The 24134-nt window shown below is 35.3% G+C and overlaps 1 protein-coding gene across 1 annotated transcript in view; it reads left to right on the forward strand.

The window, feature by feature from the left end:
* Nucleotides 1–23690, forward strand: part of ttll12 (tubulin tyrosine ligase-like family, member 12) — a 38726-nt gene extending 15036 nt beyond the window's left edge. Inside the window, exons 5-14 of the mRNA XM_056455999.1 lie at nucleotides 4427–4560; nucleotides 4643–4719; nucleotides 9161–9277; nucleotides 9812–10006; nucleotides 13361–13472; nucleotides 15907–16058; nucleotides 19616–19697; nucleotides 20072–20140; nucleotides 21091–21229; nucleotides 23475–23690. Coding sequence (XP_056311974.1) covers nucleotides 4427–4560; nucleotides 4643–4719; nucleotides 9161–9277; nucleotides 9812–10006; nucleotides 13361–13472; nucleotides 15907–16058; nucleotides 19616–19697; nucleotides 20072–20140; nucleotides 21091–21229; nucleotides 23475–23626 — 1229 coding nt within the window. The 3' untranslated portion in view covers nucleotides 23627–23690. The remainder of the gene's footprint in view (nucleotides 1–4426; nucleotides 4561–4642; nucleotides 4720–9160; nucleotides 9278–9811; nucleotides 10007–13360; nucleotides 13473–15906; nucleotides 16059–19615; nucleotides 19698–20071; nucleotides 20141–21090; nucleotides 21230–23474) is intronic.
* Nucleotides 23691–24134: the final 444 nt, after the last annotated feature.

Consider the following 24134-nt stretch of genomic DNA (forward strand, 5'->3'; position numbering starts at 1 on the left):
ATGATTCTGGTCTGCAAATATATATTCTAAGTTTTCATCTTCAACAATAAAGAAGTCTGAGATCTCCGAAGTCTTTAGGCAAAGCAATTTTAGGGCCCTATTATACACTTGGTGCAAGAAAACGCAAGATGTGTTTGGCGCGATTTGTTGCTATTTACAGAACAGCGCAACCCTAATTTTCACATTTTGCACCACGTTGTTTAAATAGCAAATCCATTTGTGCCACTGTGTGGACTCTTGGGTGTTCCTGTCTAAAAAGAGGTGTGTTAAGGCACATTGTTGGAGAAACTGAAATACTCTGTGTCATTGACCAACTAAAAGCTGCACTAAAGTCCAGCACAGAGCGTGTTAGTTATGCGCCTATGCAGGTCTTTAGGATTAAAATGTTACAAAAAATATTGTTTTCTACATGAATATAAAAACCACTATCTCCACGCCTACTTCTTCTCGGGGGCTTTTTCCAGTTTATTCATGACAACTTGCATTTGTGTAATGTTGTTGTTGTTGTTATTATTATTATTATTATTATTATTATTATTATTAGTATTATTATTTATTGTATGCATATTTATATTTGTTTTAATCAAAACAAGTTTACATTTGTCTACCTGTCGGGTTTTAGAGATGTATGTGTCACTATATGAGGCATAAGAATAGGACATGTGTTTGGATATAACTTTTTTTGACCACGCTTCGTTTTTATTGCTCATTTATTCATTTGCTGGAAATTAGAAATGAATTTAGAAATAGTTTTGAAACAAATCTTTGCGCTTAACGATCGAAATTAAATATGTAAGCAATTGAATGTCTTTTAGTGGAGTGTGTACAACACTGTTTCCTTATCCACAAAAGTAAAGGAGTAAAGTAAAGAGCTAAAATGAAGAGTAAGAAGCTGAATGGAGGAGACTCATTCTTTACCCCCATGCAGATGGTCTGTTTAACTGTTTTCTTGCTCATGAAGCATTCTGTTTTTCCACCTACAAAGTCTGCCATGTAAATAGTAAGTGCACCATGGCGTGACGCAACTGACTCTTAAAGGGAGATGAGACTCTGATTGTTTTAATGCATGTTATGCTCAAAACACACAGAACTCATTAAGTGGATTAAGATGCACTCTTAATGCTTTTACGCCATGCGCTTTAGACTTTGCACCTAGATCGTTAAAATAGAGCCCTTATTGTTACAGCATCAGCAACAACAGAAACGGGTCGATTGAGTGTCTGAAGCACTGTAAAAAATATCCATGATTTCAACGGTAAAAAACTGTAAAAATGCTACAGTACAAATCTTATTAATCTGGTTAACGGTATGTTTCCTTAATATATACGGCGAATAACCGTAAATTGACTTTCCCAGAATTCCCTGTATGGCACATCACTTTTTATACTTTTTGTTGACATTACTATGCATCTTTTAGTTGTTTCTCCATTAGTTATGTACATTACAGATTTATGTTACATCTTATGTTGATAAACAATGTTTATTTCATGACTTTTATGCATGTTACCGCACTAGTGTTTAGTAGCTGTGTGTGACACTGAGCCCCTTCTATACAAAACAAAACATACTATGTAGCTTAGTACGTAAAAATGAGTTACAATATGTGTGATATGTACTGATAAATATAAACATGCAATAGTAAAATATTTTGACATGCATTGTAGTGGCAAGTTGCTCTGGATCTCAACAAATATCTTCTAAGTTTCGAAAAAGAAGCTGAGGTCTTCGAAGTTCCCAAGTTTAAGCAGTTTATTGTTACAGCAGAAATGGTCGATCGAGCTCTCTCCTACCTAATGTGCAAAACCCCACAGTTTATATATAGTTTGTTATGCACAGTCGTCACAACTTCTGATGTAACATCACGCCTTTCCCGGCTCCAATAGAATTCAAGCTTTTTAATTGGGAGCTGTATGTTTTTTCTGTTCTGCTTGCTGGGAGTCAGCAAAAACTTGTTTTTTTACATATCTTAAAGTCATGCTTTAGTTGACGTATAGTGTGTGCTTACGGCAGCCATCATGTGTTGCATATGATTAGAGGTTGTCTCTTTGCTTTCTGAATGGTTTTCTTTGTGTATGTTATTTTGTTGAGGCTTGTTTTTAGTCTTGGTCAACACATATATTGTCTGAATGTATTGCATATGCTCTGTCACACTCTCCTGTTCCACTTTAGGTGCATGACTTGCTGTGCTTCAGTTGCATGTCAGTCTATGTGTTTCTGCAAGTTTTTTTAACAGTATATTTTAATAGTAACCTGTATGTTAATAGTGGTTATGTCTCATGATTGTATTGTGATTGCCTAATAATGAGTACATAATAAAAGTATATGAATCAGAACTTCTCCTTAAGCATTAACAAACATCTGTTAGCAGCTGTTCAGTTCAAATCGGTGAGTTTTGGTTGCTCACAGTGTCAGAAATTGCAGTTTCGGCCTTGGCTTTTGTTCTGTAAATGGAATAATAAGTGAAGCTTCACAAATTAATTTCGAGAGGAGCACGTGATATGATCGACTACAACTGATTCCTATCGCTAATCATTAGCTAGCCTATCAGATCATTTTAAAACTACTACAAATAACCTGCCTGAACTTCATTCCCTGTCTTTGTTTTTGGACACCCATATTACCTTCTACATTATATCCTTCCCTTCTCCCTCCTTCTCATTCTATGATCAGGCGACATGGCGGCTCAGTGGCTGGCACTGCTGCCTCGCAACAGGAGGGCCAAAGATTCAAGTTCTAATTGAGCCGGTCGGCACTCTCTGCGCAGAGTTTGCATGTTCTCCCCGTGTTCGTGTGGGTTATCCCCTGGTGCTCCGGTTTCCACCAACAGTCTAAAAAAATGTACGAATTGTACATACTGAATCAATCAGAACCACCATATTAGCCAAAGTATAAAACAGGGGGCTCTCGGGAAATACCTGATCTCGTATCCCTCCTAATGCTCATTGGCCAAGCGGGAACCTTGGGCTCATCTGTCTCCGAGTTTAGGGCTCTCTCCCGAGACAGCATGCCAAAGCTATTATAGTCAAGCAGTATCTAAGTGTGAAACTCTTGAGTCCTAAGAGTTTAACTTCCATGTTTAAATGATGTTTTCACCTTACAGTATGTAGCCTATAAAAGGATATAAATTGCAAATGTACACATGTTAGGGGAAACTTGGTGCATTAATAGGCCTTCATCACCCTGGACACTGTTAACTTTTTCTGTTAATTTGGTTTACATACAGCTCTCATGAGCAAAGTTAAAATAAATATATAAATTCATAAAATTCTTGTAGTGGCTATTTTCTTTAAAGAGGCTCCCACAATGGTCAAGAAGACAAAGGCTGCGTCCGAAACCGCATACTTCCATACTATATAGTACGCTGAAGTCAGTATGTGAGCCAAGTAGTATGTCCGAATTCATAGAATTCAAAAATCAGTATGAGAGAAGTACCCCGGATGACCTACTACATCCGGTGAGACTCTAAGGTGCGCATCCCATGCACACTGCACTATCCCATCATGCCCCGTGAGAGAATTCATGAATGGGAGTGAAGCGACGCAACTGACATGGCTAGGTTATGTGACCATGACAAAATGGCGGATGTAGTACGACTCACATTCATACTGTATAGAACGTACTTTCCTAATGGCTGAGTAGTACGTTTAAATTCAAATGCAGTACCTACTGAGTAGAAGGCGGTTTTGGACGCAGTCATAGTCTTACCCAAAATGTCTTTAATGGTTTTATTATTTCCAAAGAAGGTCATACAGCAACACAGGTTTCTGCAGAGTGAGACATTTAAGGAAGAGTGTGTTCTCCTTTTATCCAGTTTCTACCGCTCTAATGTCCACAAGGTCACCAGTGACATGCATCATGAACCACAGTTATCCTCTTCACATATTTCAGTTTTACTCGTCTATATTTCAGTCTCACCTCCCACCAGGCCATACAGTTCGTTAAGTCACTATAAATGGATTAGGATCGTGTCTGATGATAAACATTAAAGTAGTCACATATGGCCTAACTGTGTAATGTATACAGGTAGACATACTTAATCCATACTTAAAACAATACTGCCTACAACTATGTGTACACCTATTCATTGTCTTCTTCGTACTGCTGTCAACATTGCCAATTGTACATTGTCTTGTTTTTTTGGAAGCATGTTGTTGTATTATGCACTGTCTGTATTTTGCTCTGTCTGGAGCCTGCACCTAAGCTTTTCACTCATCATAGTACACATGCTGCTGATGATGTGACAATAAAGTGATTTGATTTGATATATAATAAACAGTCGTTAAAGTAGTCACGTATGGTCTACATAATGTATAATAAAAATAAGACTAAATAATGTATACAAAAAGAAAAGAATGAAAAAACAGACTTAGTAAATGAATTTCCATCACATGCTTTATCAAAATGTATGCCTTTACACATTTGCCAGATGAGGTGACACGTGATTTTGCGTATGGAGAGACAGACCCTTTAGTCAGGAGATGCCGTCTGCTACCGTGGCTGCCTGAAGAATTGGATGCTGTAAGCGATGATGTGCAGGAACCGTCTGACCTTTACTATGAAGTGAGTGAATTTAATGATAAATATGATGGATTGGTTTTTGTCTATTTGAAATTTTCTCTTTACATCACTGTTTTTTTTGTAGACTATTCTACAGGAGAACAAGGAAAAGCTTCCCGTAGACATCCAGCCTTATCGTGTACCAGATGGAAAAGTGCTGAAGTAAGTTGTTGTGTTTAATGCCAAGTATTGCTTCATCGTGGTGTCTGGAATTCTGTAGTTTTTTATTTATTGTTTTTTTTTTTAGAAAAGTTTTGCATTCAAAACTATTTGTGCATTATTTTTGTCAGATTTAATTTGCTTACATTTTTAGAACGTTAAGCAGGGATGAAAAAGCAACTTGTGTATGTATGTGTATATGTACACTGCATGACAAAAGCCTTGTCGTCTATCCAAGTTTTAGGAACAACAAATAATAACTTCCAGTTGATCATTTGATATCTTAAGGGCAATATGAATATGAAGGGCAAAGGCCTCTTGATCACACTTATTTTAGAAAAAATAAAATATAATCATGGCTTGAAATTAGTTTATAAATAAACTTCCTAAAAATCGAGAGGATCACGTGCTTATGATTGGACACAGTTGGTCCTGCATTAGCCAGGTCATGATTTACCAACCAGACGATTCTTAAGTCACCATAAATAACCTAAGTTCTACACCCCAGCCATCTCATTTTGAAGAAACCCACCTTCTCCTCCTCCTTTCCTATATGAGTGGCACGGTGGCCCAGTGGTTAGCACTGTTGCCTCACAGCAAGAACGTCAGTGGTTCTAGTCCTTACCAAACCAGTGGACGTTTCTGTGCGGAGATTTCACTTACTCCCCGTGCTCACGTGGGTTTCCCCCGGATCCCCTGGTTTCCTCCCACTGTCCAAAAACATGCAAATTAAGTTACTCATTCAAATTGGCACCATAGACGTGCTCCTAGTAAGTAGTTATCTCTTCATAGCAGTCACTGTCTGTTCATTAACTACTACAGAAGGGGAGTTTCGAGATCTACCTAAGCTCAGACTACTCTCTCTCCATGAAACGGGAGGGAGCCCTGAGCTCAAGTATCTTATGAGCTCATGCATACATGGGACGAATATGTTTCTGGCATATATGTGTCCATATATGCTTCTGACATATATGCGACATAGATGTGTTATATATGTATACCTTTCTGGCATATATGTGGGCTTATATGTTTCTGGCATATATGTGGATATATGTGTTTCTGACATATATGATTCTGAAATATATGGGACATATGTGTTTCTGCCATATATGTGGACATATATGATTCTGAAATATATGGGACATATGTGTTTCTGCCATATATGTGGACATATATGATTCTGAAATATATGGGACATATGTGTTTCTGCCATATATGTGGACATATAGGATTCTGAAATATATGGGACATATGTGTTTCTGCCATATATGTGGACATATATGATTCTGAAATATATGGGACATATGTGTTTCTGCCATATATGTGGACATATATGATTCTGAAATATATGGGACATATGTGTTTCTGCCATATATGTGGACATATAGGATTCTGAAATATATGGGACATATGTGTTTCTGCCATATATGTGGACATATATGATTCTGAAATATATGGGACATATGTGTTTCTGCCATATATGTGGACATAAATGATTCTGACATTTATGGGACATATATGTCTTTGGACATATTTGTTTCTGGCACGATTGTGGACATGTTTCTGACAAATATGGGACATATAGGTGCTATGCATGTAGGGGACATATATGTTTTTAGGCATATATTGGGCATATATGTTTCTGGCATATATGTGGACATGTATGTTTCTGACAAATATGGGACATATATGTTTCTGACCTATATGGGACATATATGGTCTATACATGTAGGGGACATATATGTTTCTGGCATATATGTGCTATACATGTAGTTTTTGGCATATATAGGACATATATGTTCATGACATATATGGGACAAGTGTTTCTGACATATATGGGACATATATGTGTTTTACATTTAGGTTTCTGGTGTATATGGGACATATGTGTTATACATGTAGGGGACATGCATGCTTCTATATTGTCTATAAAATATTTTAATCTGTAAATTTCTATGGAGATTTATTCTCATTTAAAAAAAAAAAATGTTTTAATCATTAATTTGTTCATGCAATGATTACACCATTTGTTCATCCATTTGTTCTTTGTTTATGCAGTTTTTTATTATTTGTGTGTGTGTGTGTGTTTAGAAGTGAAACTTGAGAACATGCCTGTGCAAGACTTTTTTACTCCCCCCAAATGCACCCCCTCCAATCACCATTGAACCATCTATAAATCTTAGGTCACAGGGTCAACAATTGTGCTGTTTGTATAGGTGCTCGTCCTTTTTCAAGGCTGGGAAGATTTGAAAGATTCTGGCTATCTGAGCTATCTACACAGACATTCAGCATTTACTGCGTGCTTGAAAATCACTTTACGAGCAGTCAATTACAATCAATCACTTCAACTCTGAATACAGCTGCACTCTTTTATAGCATGTGTCATTTTACTCTTTGGTTGATGTCTCTGTCATACTATGGTTTATTTGAGATGTGGTACAACTTCAGCTTGTTTGTTGTTTATATTATGCATGGAGCCTAATATTTATAATAATATCAGAGGTAATATCTCAAACTCATGCATTTATAGGCCCTTATTAATCTGGGGTTGCCACAGCGGAATGGACCGCCAACGTATCCAGCATATGTTTTTACGCAGCGGATGCCCTTCCAGCCGCAACTCATCACTGAGAAACATCCATACACACTCATTCACACACACACTCATACACTACGGTGAATTTTAGCATACCCAATTAACCTGTAACATGTCTTTCAAGTTGTGGGGGAAACCGGAGCACCCAAAGGAAACCCACGTGAACATGGGGAGAACATGCAAACTCCAAACAAAAATGCCAACTGACCGACCCGAGGCTCGAACCAGCGACCTTCCTGCTGTGAGGCAAATATGCTACCCATTGTGCCACCACGTCGCCAGAACAGAAATAATATTAACAATAATTAATATTAATGATAATTAATTATTAATAATAATAATAATAATAAACGTTATTTTTATATAGCTTCTTTAAAAGTAGCATCTCAGGGCATTTTACAGACATAAAATGCATTAAAAGATGCAATAATGAATGCAAAAACAATTTTAATAATTATTAAAATTAATAATTTAATAATTTCATTTGTAAGTCGCTTTGGATAAAAGCATCTGCTAAATGACTAAATGTAAATGTAATAAAAAATAATTAAAAACATAAAATAATAATAACAGTAATATTTTTAAGAATCAAATAAAAATGTAATGAAATTAGGGATACATTCAATTAAAGAAGGGTTTACTGACAAATAGTTTACTGGCCTCTCTCATTGGTATACACATTTATTACAGATGTAGTATATTCTATATTATTCTCCGTACATTGTTAAAAAAATTCTAGCTGCCTTCATATTTTTAGGTGAATCAAATTACTTTTAAAGTCATCTCAACTTACATCAATCAGACTAAGCAGACTAAAAATATTAAGCTAGACTTTATATACCTTAAAAGGTTTAGCTGATTAACTTGATTAACTTAGTAAAATTTATTAAAACAACATAAATATATTTGTTGTCTTGACATTTTGTCATTGTATTTTTAGTGTAGTTTAACAGAAGATCACTGACTACTTTTTTGTTTTAGGTTAGAGGTTTCTGGCTGTTTGAAGCATAGACAAACTTAGAAAATCTAAAAGCATTCAAAGCATGTCTCTGATAATTATTTAGGGACCACTTGGACCATTTTTAGGTGAGAAATGTCCCACCAGTGACATGGATTGTCCTTTCAGTGCCAGATTCCCAGATGTTGTCTTGGCAGCAGTTGTTCACATTGTGGATTTTCAGTCCTGAAAACATACAAACATTGAGAATGCACAGTTGCTTCAAGGTTGAGTGGCTCATATCAGGCACATATCCCAAAACATACAGATAATGAGTGCAGTTTCTCAGATGGAGATTAAAATTAAAGGGATAGTTCACACAAATGTGTAAATTTACTCACACTCAAGTGGTTCCAAACCTTTATGAGTTCTTTATTCTGTTAAACGATAAACAATATATTTTGAACAAAGCTAAAAACCTGCATATGAAAAGAACCTTCTTTAAATAAAAAGGAAGAAGGGCAAAACACAATCAAGTAACATAATATAGAGTCTAATTACTGAGATGTCAAAAACTCATCACAAAGTAAATACTGATTAACAACTTGATCAACATGAATATATGTTGAATATTCCACTCGCACACACACACACACACACACACGTATTTTAATGGTTATAATACAGACATTGTCATTCTACATGCATGCAATGATTATTAACTATTATTTAAAATAAAACTAATGTAAAAGCATTTACCATACATATCACTACTTTTGTTGTTGTTGTTTGTTTTACATGTAGTGGGTGATTAAAAGGGTAGAAGCAAGTGCTTTAAGTGTTTCTTATTTGCTGTGTGTGTGTATGTGTGTGTGTATTTACTTGATTGCCTTTTCTCTATCATAAATCAGGGTTTATACTGAGATGAAGCAGGTTTTCGATCATCTGAAACATCCACGCTTCCAGTTCACAGAAAATGAGGAAGAGGCTGACATAATCTGGGCTTTCTCCCATATCCGAAAATATCGGTGAGCAGTTTTACACATTATTTATTACTAAACTTTACTCTCATGCAAAGCTTTTTGCTGTTTCTCTTACAAACTCTTAGAAAATGTCTTTTGCCAATGAAAAAACTTTGCCGATGTTTTTTTTTTAATCACTATGTTTTACAGAAATCCTTAGAGTAGTTTTAATCTCAAAACACTAGCACTAATACATAATAAATAACACAAACACTAATATATATTATTGTTATTATACATTTTTATTTTTTTACCTAAATATTGTTTTTGATGCAAGAATTTATAATTGTACTGATTCAGAGAGGAACAAAGTGTAAACTAATTGTGTTTTCTGCAGACAGATTGGAACAATTGATGTCTTGCTAATTCTTTATACTTGATACTGTAACTCTGACCAATATGCATCAATAAAAAAGAGTTAAACTAAAAAAAGACTAGCACAAGTTGTTAAATCTGGCTCTTAATCTCTCATTTTTGGCATTCGGTTATTAATTCCATTTTTGGACCTTTAGTTTGCTCACCCGATTCATTTATTCTTAGGAAACTAAGTGAGGAACGGCCTCATGTCCTACTTAACCAGTTCCCATGTGAGATGGTTCTTACTACTAAAGACTGCTTGGCGTCTGTGGCGCGGAGAGCTGGAGGAGGTCAAGGGCCCCCATGGCTCCCCAGAACCTTCAATTTACAGACTGAGCTGCCACAGTTTATCAGACATTACCAACAGAGGCAGGAGAGGTGAGAGTGTCAGTACTATAGCAGAAATGTTCTCAAACTGAGTTATGGGAACATATGGGTGACTTCTCAGATGAAAAAAAACAATGCACACATAATTTTAAATTAGAGAAATAAATTATTTGCATGGCTGCACTATCCTATGCAGACATTTAGTCACTTTTGTATTGTTTCCTCATGGAGTTTCTGGAATAATAAACTACATTAAAAGACATAGACCATTTCAATGTGCTGATGTCAGTGGCCCATGAACATTTTCTGCTTGTTGTCAAACTATTTCCTAAGTATAACAAGAGGCAATTCAATAATAACTTAGCATTTAAAAAGCTATTATAATAATCCTTACCAATATGTGGAACTTTAAAGACTCTTAGAAGCTATGGAAATTAAAAATGTAAAAAAGGAAATACGTTAGGACCATTGTTGATGTTTACATCTCTCCAAATGGTCTACATAATTGTTTATTGTATATTTTCTGAGTCCTGGAATGTCAGGTATCTTTTAGATCATATTTTAGATCATGATGTTTGACAGTGATTGTTGTTAGGTTATTTTCAGCTCCATTTTAGTCCTTTTACACTCATCCACTGGCAGCCACTTAAAGGGAAAGTTCACCCAAAAATGATAATTCTATCATTATTTACTCATCCTTTGCTTGTTCCAGACCATTATGAGTTACTTTCTTCTGTTGAACACAAACAATATATTTAGTAAAAGTTTAAACCTTTAACCATTGACTTCCACTATTTGTTCTTCCTGTTATGGATGTCAATGGTTACAGGTTTTCAGCTTTCCTTAAAATATCTTCTTCTTTTGTTCAAAAGAAACTCATAAAGGTGTAGAGTAAATAGTGTGTAAATTTAAATTTTTGTGTGCACTATCCCTTTAATTTGAATGCAGTCACCAAACTGTACCTCTTAACTAATGCAAACATGCCAGTGTAATATACATTTTAAAAACTGTGGCAAATATGAAAGAGGGAGCAATTCACAGCCACACAATAAATAATTAACTATTCATTCTTATTCTCATAGTAGCTATTAAAGTAATTTTAAATTATGTTCAAGCTAAAACCATATTAATATTGTTATTATTTTAACATTATTTTAATGCTACCTTATTCATATATAAGCACAAAGGCAAACTATTTTTCCATTCATTAGATGTCATGGAAACTCAGCCTTTAAACAGTGAGTTTCACAAAATTTGATATTTAAAGTGGGAACCTTGCTTCTGAATAATGAGGCAGATCTAATAATAGTATACGCTTGTTTCAGTTCCGTATGTAGCTGTTAAAAAAAGCCTTTTAGAGCATGCTAGAGCTTGCAAAGTACATTTCTGTTTTGTATAACTTCAGTATAAGCTAAACTTCATTCTTAATTGTTAATGGTTCGTTAAGGAGATTTTAATTATACACTGCTGTTTGGATTTAAGCAAGCAATTACTTAATATTCTGGATCTTTAATGCAGTGATTAATGTTTCTGGCTTGTTATTGTGGCATTTCTGTGTGCAGCTTTGTTCCCTTTAACAATCATATAAGAAGATGTGTACCATCATTATTCCAGGAAGACAATGCAGATATTCAGTAGATTCAAACATTGAAAGAAGGCTTCAGGAAATGAACTTGACCCCAATGAACTTCTTTGGGACGTGATGGAGTCGACTTAACAGAGTCCTTCCTCTCAGGGTCAGATAAAGAGGAACGATCTTGAGCTTTTACTACAGTGTGCAGTTGTTATAGTGTTGTTTAGACGACCACATACATTATCACAAGGTTTATTTCAAGAAAGATTTGCTTGCTTTTTTTCCAGTTTAATGGGGGTTGAGGTCAGTGGTTGGACAATTCATAAAGCTTTCTTTCACAGATTGAGCTTGACAAATCCTGGCTTTGTCATCCTGGAATATGGTCATGGGATTAGTCTTCTGACATGATTGTTAATAAAAGTTCAAATAAAATTAGCTATTGGCAGCATTAGTTAAGGCTAAAATAATGCTTTAATCACTGCAATAACAAAGACATAAGTATTTCCTCAATTTCATTAGTTCATTCATTTATTCCTTCATTCATTCATTCCTTCCTTCGTTCGTTCATGCGTTTGTTCCTTCGTTCGTTCGTTCGTTTGTTTCTTCCTTCCTTCCTTCCTTCCTTCATTCATTCATTCATTCATTCATTCATTCATTCATTCATTCATTCATTTATTCATTCGTTAATTTTCCTTCAGCTGAGTCTCTAGTTTAGTCTTTAGTTTATTCAATTCACCTATAGCGCATGTCTTTGGATTGTGGGGGACACCGGAGCACCCAGAGGAAACCCATGTAAACACGGCAAGAACATGCAAACTCCACACAGAAATGCCAAATGACCCAGCTGGGACTCAAACCAGCGACTTTCTTGCTGTCAGGTGAAAGTGCTAACCACTGAGCCACTGTACCACCCTTAGTTCAACATATATAGGATAATAGTAAGGTAATGGCATAAAATGAAACATAAAGAATAATAATAAAGTCATCTAAATAAGCATACAACTGAAAGTAATGTGATCATCAATTCATCCTAAATTCCTCAATATGATCTATCTTTTTTTAGAAAAGATTGATGTGTTTATTATAAAATTATGCATAAAAAGATTGTCCTAAAATATGAAGTCTGAAATGTGAATCTTCAATATTGTGCCTGTTGGAATATCAAGCCAATTCCATGCGTGTTCAATAAGAAAAGGTCTGGAGAGGGTTTTCTTCAATGCCAAAAATATTAGTAATTTATTAGATACAAATGAATAATTCGATGACAGAGCTCTGGGTTACATTACCCCAATGCAGTACAAGAATTACATTCAAGAGGTTTGCAACAAACATGCATTTCCCTGACTCCAGCATATATACACAACTGATATTAACAGGTGGAGTTTTGGTGTAACGTCACTTATCAGTCATTCTGCAGTCCTTTGGCTCTTGTACCCCCGACATACTTCCTCTTTCTGCAACCCTTCTCTGCATACCAGAACTGAACAATTAAGTGCATCTTATATATTTCACAACTTCTATAAGCATTATGCTCCTTGTGACATGTCCAGACTTCTTATTAGACAGCAGTCTGAAACGAGGGCCCCCGCACTAAATTTATTCTTATTCTGCTATTTCCCTCTTGTCAGCAGTTTCTTCTAAACAGTATGCAGCACAGTAAAAAAGAAGAAGTATGCCTGGTCAATATATGGTACCATACAAAAGAAAAAGATTGATTAATCTGTTGTTAGTCTAAACATTTTTCGAATAAAAAATAAAGACACAAAAGTAATAAAAATAAATTCCCTTTTTCCACATGCCTCATATTATTTGCTGTGTGTAACTTTTGCTAGAGGGCTGGATAACCACTGGATCTGCAAGCCTTGGAATTTGGCTCGAGGTCTGGACACACACATCACCGACAGCCTCGACTACATAATCAGACAGCGAGAGAGCACACCTAAGGTAAAGTGTACAAGCACAAGTCTGCCAGTTAGACACACACACACCCACACACAGAACTATGTAGATAGCTTAAGCACATAGTATACTTCAGTTTTTGCGAGTATGGAAGAGCCTGCCTACAGATATCATGTAAATGTAGTCATCAGAACAAAAGCATGCTTTGTAGCAGTTTATAACCTCACACAACTGAGCTGTGGCTTTACGCTCAGAAAAACTAGAGATGCTTACGTAATGTAGCTTGTGACATCTAAATCGTCTATCCTACTTCTCCACAACCCAAAATAGTCCAATTCAAAATTCCATGAAAGGTTTCATCTTACTAGTCAAGCATACATACATTGATACTCATAGGAGAGATAAACAAGTGATGTGTTTCATTCCTCTGCGTTCAATCAGCAGTTAAGTCAGAAGGTCTTGATTTCAGAAGATGCTTTTGTTGTCAGACAATAAAGCAAGATGTATCGTGGTGTTTTCGTCCATCAATGTTCAGTCAAGTCTGATGGTCTTGCTTTCAGAAGCTTCTTTATTGTCAGACAACATATCCAGGAGACAAACAGCAGCGTCTCTCTGTGAACATTTATACTCCGTCATTTTATCCTCTCTCCCTCCTGCAGCTGTTTATTTTCACATATAGTTCACATTTGTCAAGCATGACTAGAGTTTGTTTCAACCCTCCAAACTGGACCCTTAACAACATATGTCTTTTGCATGCATACTTGATGGTTTCAACATATGTTTCTTCTCGTGGCCTCTCTTCTCGAGCATTCCTTGTGACACCTCGTCTGTTTATTCAGCCCCTCTTTACTATATAACTCTATGGTTATTTTAATGGTATATAAACCCATGCCTGGTTTATACACATACTATTTCATTATATAAGTTAACTTCATTCATTAATTTTCTTTCAGCTTAGTTATTTATCAGGGATCGCCACAGCGGAATGAACCACCAACTTTTCTTGCATATGTTTTACGCAACGGAGTAACCCCGTAGTGGGAAACATCCATATACACACAGTCATACACTACAGCCAATTTAGTTTATTCAATTCACCCATAGTGCATGTCTTTTGACTGTGGGGGAAACTGGAGCACCAGGGGGAAACCCACACGAACACGAGGAGATCATGCAAACTCCACACAGAAATGCCAACTGGCATACCCGGGACTCGAACCAGCAACCTTCTTGCTGTTAGGTGACAGTGCTTACCACTGAGTCACCGTGCCACCCTGTAGGTTAACTTCATATTTTAAAAGAGTGAAAATAATCTACCTCAGAGGCTGACAGATAAATACCAAACACTCTTTATTAACCTGGGAATTTGTATACGTTCTCTCCCTTTTCCCATGCTTTTTATGTATGGTTCATATTTTGCAAGCTTGACATAATGTTTACTCTTAATAGATCATGCAGAGATGTATCTTTTGCATGCATGTATGACTGTTTCACCATGTGTATGCCTTTATATGATATGGTATAGCACCTGTTTTTACTCATTTCATCAGGCCTCTTGAGAGTATAATGTTCAATCCTCATATTGTATGTTGTAGCACCTGTCTTTAGAAATTCTAGAAGGTAAATAATCAATTAATAATTTTTCCACTGTATTTTGAAGTGCCAACAATAAGAGCATACATGTTTATTATTATTATGATATATAGCTTTATTGAGTATCTGCATGTCTAATCAATGTCTATTAAATGAATGGCATTAGATGTTCACCTGTTGATCTACACAATATTACTAGCTGCTCCTCGCTTGCACATATTTCTGGAGGCCCGCTAAGAGGCTTTATCTAAATAGTGTGACACAGTTCCTTCAAGAAGACTGGTAAAAAGACATAACAGTGTCCTCTTTCTTCAAGGTTACATGTCATTTGGACCTTGTTGGAATGCAGGGGCTCTATTATGATACCCGAGACACCGAAAGGAAATGTGGAGATCTATTTATTTAGGACTAAAGTTAGCCTTATTGACATTATTTCTGAATGAAGTTGTACATTTTTTATATAATCTGTTTTATTTTTACATGGTGCAACTTATTTAAAATATGGTAATACATTTAATGTAAAATAGTGCAATCACAGCAAAAATGCACAATTATTTCAGAAAAATTATTATATTATAATTATTATATTATCTCTGACATGCACTGCTATTTTTGTTGTTGCCTATGCAGTTTATTTCCCTCTATAGTATTGACAACAGTGTCTTTGCATATGGTTTTCTCACTTTAAGTTTGCCTCCTCCTCCTCTTTTACTTACCTTAGTTATCAAAGATATGCTCAAATTTTGACTGAAACCAGACATTGTCAACAGCAGTGTACTGTATGTGTGTGATGTGTTATTTTGATGTTCATTTCTGTTAAAGAATGAAAGCAAAAATATCAAATGATGTTTTTGTTCTTTATCTTGTCTGTGCATGTCTCTCTCAGGTGGTCAGTAAATATCTGGAGGACCCCGTGTTGTTTCACAGAGAGGAGCTGGGCATGGTGAAGTTTGACATCCGCTACATGGTGCTGCTGCGCTCTGTTGAACCTCTGCGTCTTTATGCATACAACGTCTTCTGGCTCCGTTTTGCTAACAAGTAAATCTCCACATATATTTTAACTTTTTGAATTTGGCTCTATTTTAAGGGCATGTCTGAATCCACTTTTGCTATTTTAAGGATGGGGAAAAATGGTTTGTGCGCTAGCACATAGTCTAAAAGGGTTGTGCTTATTGTCTTAATGAGTTTGGGGTGTGTTTTGAGCACAACATGCATTAAACCAATCAGTCTCTCATCCTCCCATTCAAGTGTCAGGTTTGTCGTGCCACGGTGCATTTGCTTTTTACATGACAGACATTGTAAGTGGAAAAACTGAATGGTTCACTAGCGAGAAAACCATTAAACAAACAATCTGCGCAAGGACTATATACAGACTATATACAGTGCGAGCCTCTTCCGTTCAGCCTCTTTACTTTCACTTTAACTCCTTACTTTACTCCTTTACTTTCGTGGATGAGAAAACAGTGTTGTACTCACTCCACTGAAGACATCCATTAGCCTACACATTTAATTTTGTTTGTTAAGCGCAAAGATTTGTTTCAAAACTATTTCTAAATTTAGTTCTAATTTCCAGCAAACCAGTAAATGAACAATTATAACGCAGTGTAGTCAAAAAAACTGAGTTATATGCAAACACATTTCCTATTCCTATGCCTCATAGGGTGATGCATGCATCTACAAAACCCGACAAGTGGACAAATCTAAACAAACAATTATTAAAACATATATAAAAATGTGCTTATAATAAATAATAATAATAATAATAATAATAGGAACATTAAACAAATAAAAATTGTCATGAATAAACTGACTACAACAGAGCCGGATTCCAAAGCCTCCAAAGCATGGGAGGAGGTTTTGTTTTCATATTTCTGTGGAAAATAATATATAACAATATAGTGACAGGGACTCTATACTGCACACTGAGTACTGTATTTCGGATGAGTAGTTAAACCGAGGTCCTGAATCTCTGTGGTTGTTAAATATCCCAGGATGTCCTTTGAAAAAGAGTAGGTGTTTCACCCGGTATCCTTTCCAAATTGGCCCACTGGCCTCTGTCCATCATGGCTTTCTAACCATCCCCATATCATAATTGGCTTCATCACTCTGTCTCCTCTCCACCAATCAGCTGGTGTGTGGTGTGCGGTCTGGGGCTAAATGGCTGCTTCGCATCCTCCAGGTGGATGCTACACATTGGTTGTGGTTGAGGAGATTCCCCTATGTGTGTAAAGTGCTTTATGTGCCAAGAAAAGTGCTATATAAATGTAAGTAATTATTATTATTATTAGTATTATTACATATGTGCATAACTAACATGCTCTTTAAATAATAAAAACTCTGTGCCATTGACTTTAGACCAGGTTTTAGTTGGTCAATGGCGCGGTCTATTTCAGTTGCCTCAAAATAGCAACATGCCAATATTGTGGAAAATTGTTCTGGATTGCAAAAATATTTAAAAATTTTCCAAAAATAATGAAATCATCAAAAATTATGAAATCATCAAAAATAATGAAATCATCAAAAATGATGAAATCATCTAAAGTCATCAAAAATAAAGAAGTTGAAGTCCTTGAAGTAGTTAGGTAAAACAGTTTATTGTTACAGCATTAGTAACAATAGAGACAATCAATGGAGGGTCTGAGAAGCTTTCATGCCCACCTCTTATCTTTAGTTGTTATACACCTCTATACATCAAATCATCCCTGCTCCTTTTCCTTACGTAGAAATTCCCATTTTCTAGAGTTCATTCTAAGTTCTCCTTTGTTTGCCACTTTGCCCTAACTAACAGAAACAGCGTTCAACAATATATCTTGTTCACTGCACATCGAGCTGTCAACTATAAGTTCAGCTCAAGTTTGCATAAATAGTTTTAGAGTTAGAAGATCTTGGGGAGTGTTCTTTTGGTACCAGCATACCTGTTGTAATTCATATACTTTTTACCCTGAATGTGGCTGCATGTATGGGTATGTGTCTCAAACTGTGACTTAGAGCAAATGCTCTCTTGACCTTACATCCATAAATCCTGATATTTTTGTTGGCTTGTTGCTCCCTTAGAGTGTCTCTGCATTTCTCATTAGGCTACAGTCTGTTTGAAAGTATAAAAGGCCAAACATACAAAGGATGTTAATAATGCAACACATATAGGATGATAATAAAGTAAATGACATAAAATGAACAGGATAATAATGAAGTCATCTAATAAACATATAAAGGAAGTAAATGAATTCCTTAAATTCATCAATGCATCAATAAATTCCTCAATACCAACAATGTGCCTTAACACACCTTCTTTTCAGACTAGCACGTCCATGAGTCTATAAAGTGGTGTAAATGCATTTGCTATTTAAACAATGTGGTGCAAAATGTGAAAATGATAGTTGCGCCGGTCTAAAAATAGCAAAAAATCACTTACGCCACGCCGTATTTTGCAGAGTGTATGATCTGTAAAGCTACATCAGACCATATTACTAAAATATAATAATATATATGTAGTCACACTTATAAAGGTTATAAGGCTATAGAGATAACATCGATCAATGTTGAAAGACCAAAATAATGACTCCAGCCTCCAGTTTTCGCAGTTGTGTTTTATTATTTATTCTATAATTAGTTGAATTAAAAATCTTACTAGTAACATTTCAGATAAGTCTAGTATCTAATAAATGACTGCTAGTATCTGCTGAATTCGTACTAGTAACTAATCAATAAGTACTAGGGTCTAATGGATCTAAACAAGTATATCATTATTTTAAAAAATCATATCTATTTAAGGCGGTGCTGTGGATCAGTGGTCAGCACTGTCACCTCACAGCAAGAAGGTCACTGGTTCGAGCCCCAGCTGGGTCAGTTGGCGTTTCTGTGTGGAGTGTGCATGTTCTCCCCGTGTCCGTGTGGGTTTCCTCCCTGTGCTCCGGTTTCCCCCACAGTCCAAAGATTCTGTTGTGGTAACCCCTGATAAATAAAGGGACTAAATTCGAAGGAAAATGAATAAATGAGTATCAATGTAATAAGTATCTAATAACTGCTAGTATCTAATGATTACATGTTGGTATTTAATAATAGGTACCCAAAAATAATAGGTATATAAAAACCTAAGTACTAGTATCATCTAATGAAGTATCTGTTGTTGCAGTCCCAACTGAGGTACATGTTAGTCAAAACTGTATATAACTTGCGTACAAAATCTTTCTGCACATTATAAAAGTGCTTGGTGCAAGCCTCAGTTTTTAATATATCAACAAAAAGTTTAGGACTCTATACACTGAAAAAAGTGTTGCAGGCAAAACTGTTGCAAACAATTTATTTGTGTTGAATTTAAACAAACAAATTAAATTTAACAATGTTTAACTTAATTTGTTTGGTTAAATTCAGCCCAAATAAATTGTTTACAACCACTTAACGTAAAAAAAAATTGAGTAAATCCAAAGAATCATCTTTGAATAGTTTTTTTTTTCAGTGTAGTATAGTTACTTGTCGTTAAAAAAATCTTTAAAAGTCAATTTTCTATGCACTTAGAGTGTGTTTTCCATGCACTTACAGTGATCATATTAAATCACCTATATTATCTGCATTAAGGTGCTTGTCTTTTTTTCCAGACCCTTCTCACTAGATCATTTTGATGATTATCAGAAGCACTACACAGTGATGAATTATGCCGAAGATGTGCAGCTCAAACAGGTAAGAAAACTGAGCGTTGACTGTAAGCTTGTTTTTGGTAGAGCTGATCTCAGACGATGAAGATGAAAGTAGTAACCAGTTATTGCAGGCCAGCAAATATTTGGCACAAAATTATTAGCTCCATTCTGTGTAACATTGGTGATAATTTTAGGTTCACATCTGATTTTCATAATAACCATTGCCAAAAATTAGTTAATAATTTTTTGAGGTGTGAGTTGTGTGTTAGAGAAGCTCACGCCTGCTAAAGTTGGCTTTGAGTGAGTGCACTTCACTGTCACTATTATTGTTTGTTTTACAGTGTAAAGTCTGTCTTTTAGATAAATATAATAGGATGATGATTTGTTTTATCTTACAATGTTTTTATTTCCTGTCAGATTCACTATGATGAATTCATCCCTATGTTTGAGAGCCAGTATCCGCAGTATGCTTGGAAACAGGTTGAGGTATGGCTTTGTGTACTTGTGTATCTACACCATAGCACACATACAGTGATCCTGTTGTGAATTTTGTTTTCGTTAGGGTTAAATGAATTGGTCATTTCTAAAAGGTGTCGAGCATCAGTATTTGTGCATTGAGATCTAAAAAAAGTTTTCTCTTAGTATTATATTGCATGCATTAAACCTTTTTGTGAGAATACATTAATCAGCGAGGATGCATTTAACTAATCATAATAATGATGAATTCTGTTGAATACAGGATTAATAACGCCAAATGATTAAGCTTTATTTTCAACATTGAAAATGATAAATGTTTCTTAAGGGCATAGTTCACCCAAAAATGAAACCTCTGTCATCATTCACTCAACCTTTACTTGTGTCAAACCTTTATGAGTTTCTTTCTTCTGTTGAACACAAAGAAGATATTTTGAAAAAGCTGGAAATTTGTAACCATTGAGTTCCATAGTAGGTAAAATAAGTACTCTGGAAGGCAATGGTTACAGATTTCCAGCTTTTTTTTTATATATATTTGTGTTAACAGACGAAAGGGTTTGGAACCTACTTGAGGGTGAGTAAACTGAGTAAATACTTTTTTTGGGGTGAACTTTCCCTTTAAACATCAAATCAGGTTATTAAAATGATTTCTGAAAGATCCATGTGAAATTGCCGACTGCTGAAATATTGATGTAAATTCAGTTTTCACTAGAGAGGAAGAGATTACATTTTAAAATATGTTACAAATTGAAAACAGTTGCTTTAAATAGTAATAATCTTTCACTGTATTACTGCTTTTGTTGCATTTTTAATCAAAGAATCATGCAGCCTTGGTGAAACTTCAGAGACATAAAGTCAGTTTTCAGTCAAGGAGAGTGCAAACAAAGAATTCATTATGTTGTCTTGCTTCAATCTGAGAAGTATGTAGATCTTGTTTTTTTTTAAAATGTTATTTGTATCAGGCGGATATCTTTAGAGCATTTTCAGAGCTCTTCCAGGCAGCGTCCTGTCGTCCCGCTCCATACGGGATCTGTGCATATCCGTCCTCCAGAGCCATATACGCCATCGACCTCATGCTGAAATGGGACCAGACTGCACAAGGTATAACCTGTAAACTGTCAAATCACAATATTCATGCTATATACATGTGGTGGCTGTGATTTTGCCAGTACGATGTACGATGCATACATCTATGTTGATCCTGGAACATGATTTTTGCTCAAAAATGTAATCCATACCTGTTCCCTACGCCTAAACCCTACCATAACTGTAAATTAATTACAGAATCAGATGGGAATAAAAGTTAACAATCATGTTTAAGTACATAACCCTAACTGTAAGCCTAAAGTTAATTCTGATTGGCTGATTGGTATGATCAATTTAGATGTTGATCCAGAAACATGTCCTACTTGGTGAATTCACACTAATCATAGACATACTGTACAGTGGTGGCTGGAATTATTTGAATACATTTTTTTACAGATATTTTTGCTGCATTGGCCATTACAATACTCATAAAACAAACAAAAAATCCACAAAGTCATCATTATTCTCTATAAAACATAGCATAGGGCCATTATAAGGAGATTTCAGTCATTTTCTTTCCAAAAAAATAAAAAATAAATAAAACAACCTAGGCCTTTTTTCACTGTCAATGTCACACTAAAATTTTATTTCACTGTATTCAGTTGCTGAAGGCATGGCTTAAGATTTGTGTTGAAGTTCTCAGGAAGCATATTGAGACTATATCTTCAATATCAGCATGTTTCATGAACATTATGAAAATAAGTCAAATGTTTTGAAGGCAGGATTTCCTTTGGTGGCAGGAATCCACATGTCCAGCAGTTCACTTATTGTAAAGCAAAAAGCATGTAAAATTCATTATGAAGGTGTTTTGACTTTAATCTATTGACAAAATATCTGTTTATAATCTGTAATATTGCTTTCCCCATTATTATCTTACTTTAAAATAAAAAAATCCTGTTAGAATTTTGACCAAAACCAAATTTACAATTAATAAGATTTATAATTGAACAACTTAGTGATGGAGTGGAGTTATATGTATTACTTTTGATTTATCATGATGTTTTTATATTAATATTATTTATATTTTTGCATAAAACACTGAGCTGTAGAAAATGTATATCTATTATTTATGCATATTGTAAGATGTTTTCTTTGACTTTGAGCTGTTGCTCTTGTTGGACTTTTCCCAAGTCCTCCCTGTGCTCAAAAGATTGGTCATAGGCAGAGAATAAACTCAATCTTGTATTATGCCAAGTGAATAAAGCTTTTTCAGAAATCTGGGCAATGGAACAGCCATCAATCAGGTGGTCGGGCAATCCGAAGCGCCGTCTTAATGTATTCAAACATTATTTATCGACGACTGTCTTTAGTCCCTCCCAGGGTATTTCTCTTTTCCTCTCCAACAAATTGCAGTCAAGTTGTCATCAGTAGTCAGGTAGACCAGCTTCACTTCAGGTTGTGTGCCCGTTGAGTTATTGGAAATGAGTTATTAAAACTATTATGTTGATAAATGTTGAAAAAAACAGTAATTCTAGTAATTCTAGTAATTCTGACTTCAACTGTATCTTCTGTTCTGAGTCAGCTGCAGTGATATGTAGCAAAGCCATACAAAGAGAACAGAACAAGTTTTATGAAACTGTGTTATGAGTTTAAGCTCTGTGTACACATACTTGAAAATAGCTAACAAAATAACTGGAGAATAAAGAAAAGTTTGTAAATAAAACATCACAATCTTCCACTCTTCAACCCAGATGTATATTTCTATTGTTTATTTATTATTTCTTGTGTTATAAAATTCAAGTGCATCAATCTATAAAGCACAGCTCCCACTGAGATCATCTTCCGACAAAAATCATGTGAAAAATATAAACTATTAAGACTTCAACTCATAGGGCAAAAGAAGAACCTTGCATATATCCTTGAAAACCAACAGTTGTTTAAGAACATTTATAACTTTGACTATGTTGCAGGTTTGGTTTATACTTGTTTTCTGTTTTGACTGAATATGAAGGTTGTTGAAGAGTTATTAGTTCCCTCGTGTTTGGTTTTCTTTTGGCTGTTTAAAAGCAGTCTAGTAGTTATCAGTGTTGTGTAGAGTTTATTTTTATCTCGTCTCCAAAAAGCAGCAGTTAAAGGGTTTCAGATGTCAAAATAAATCTTTTTTCCAGTGCACAATAAAATTGAAACATTCAGCTGCAGATCTTATTTCTGAATGGATCTAATATTGATATTCTGCCTGCCTGTATCCAAATACTTTCTACTATATTTGAGGAAAACTTTAAGGCGTTAAACTTTAATGCCATAATTTTCTTTCTTTTAGGAGAGCGTGTGATGCAGCCTCAGATACTGGAGGTGAATTTTAACCCAGACTGTGAGAGGGCCTGCCGGTATCATCCCAGCTTTTACAACCACATGTTCCAAACGCTGTTCCTGGATCAGGCAGAAGAATGTCCTCTCAGTCGCATTTTATGACCACTCTAAATTCCAAATAATGATGGTCTCTGTTTACTAAATAAAGTTTGCTAAGTCCCTTTAACACTAATTTTGTCTTTTTCCTAGAATGTCTTTGCAATATAAAAAATCATGTTGTATTCTTAAATGAGTTTTACATGCATTTAATTATATAAAGTTATACAATTATAATCTTAGGCCTATATAATGCTGACTCCTATTTGATGTTCACTACACAACTCAATGAAAAGCATGAATAGCCTATGTATTTTCTTGTCTTAAAAGGACACTGGTGAACTGGTGTATTTAATTTCGAAGAAGTTAACACAAATTAACACAAAGTTGTCATTTGTTGTTAGAATTGGAGGAGAAACTGCATGGGGGCTTTCATTTTGAATGCCTTCCCTATGTGACCCAATGCCTGGAGGTATTCCTGGTGCCCCAGAATGTCACCAGACAGTCTTGTGATGGTACTGAGAGTTAAAAGAATGAATATTTAGTGAAAAAATGACACTATTTACCGTTGCTT

Source organism: Danio aesculapii, chromosome 4 (genome assembly GCF_903798145.1).
Source record: "Danio aesculapii chromosome 4, fDanAes4.1, whole genome shotgun sequence".
Classification (NCBI taxonomy): domain Eukaryota; kingdom Metazoa; phylum Chordata; class Actinopteri; order Cypriniformes; family Danionidae; genus Danio; species Danio aesculapii.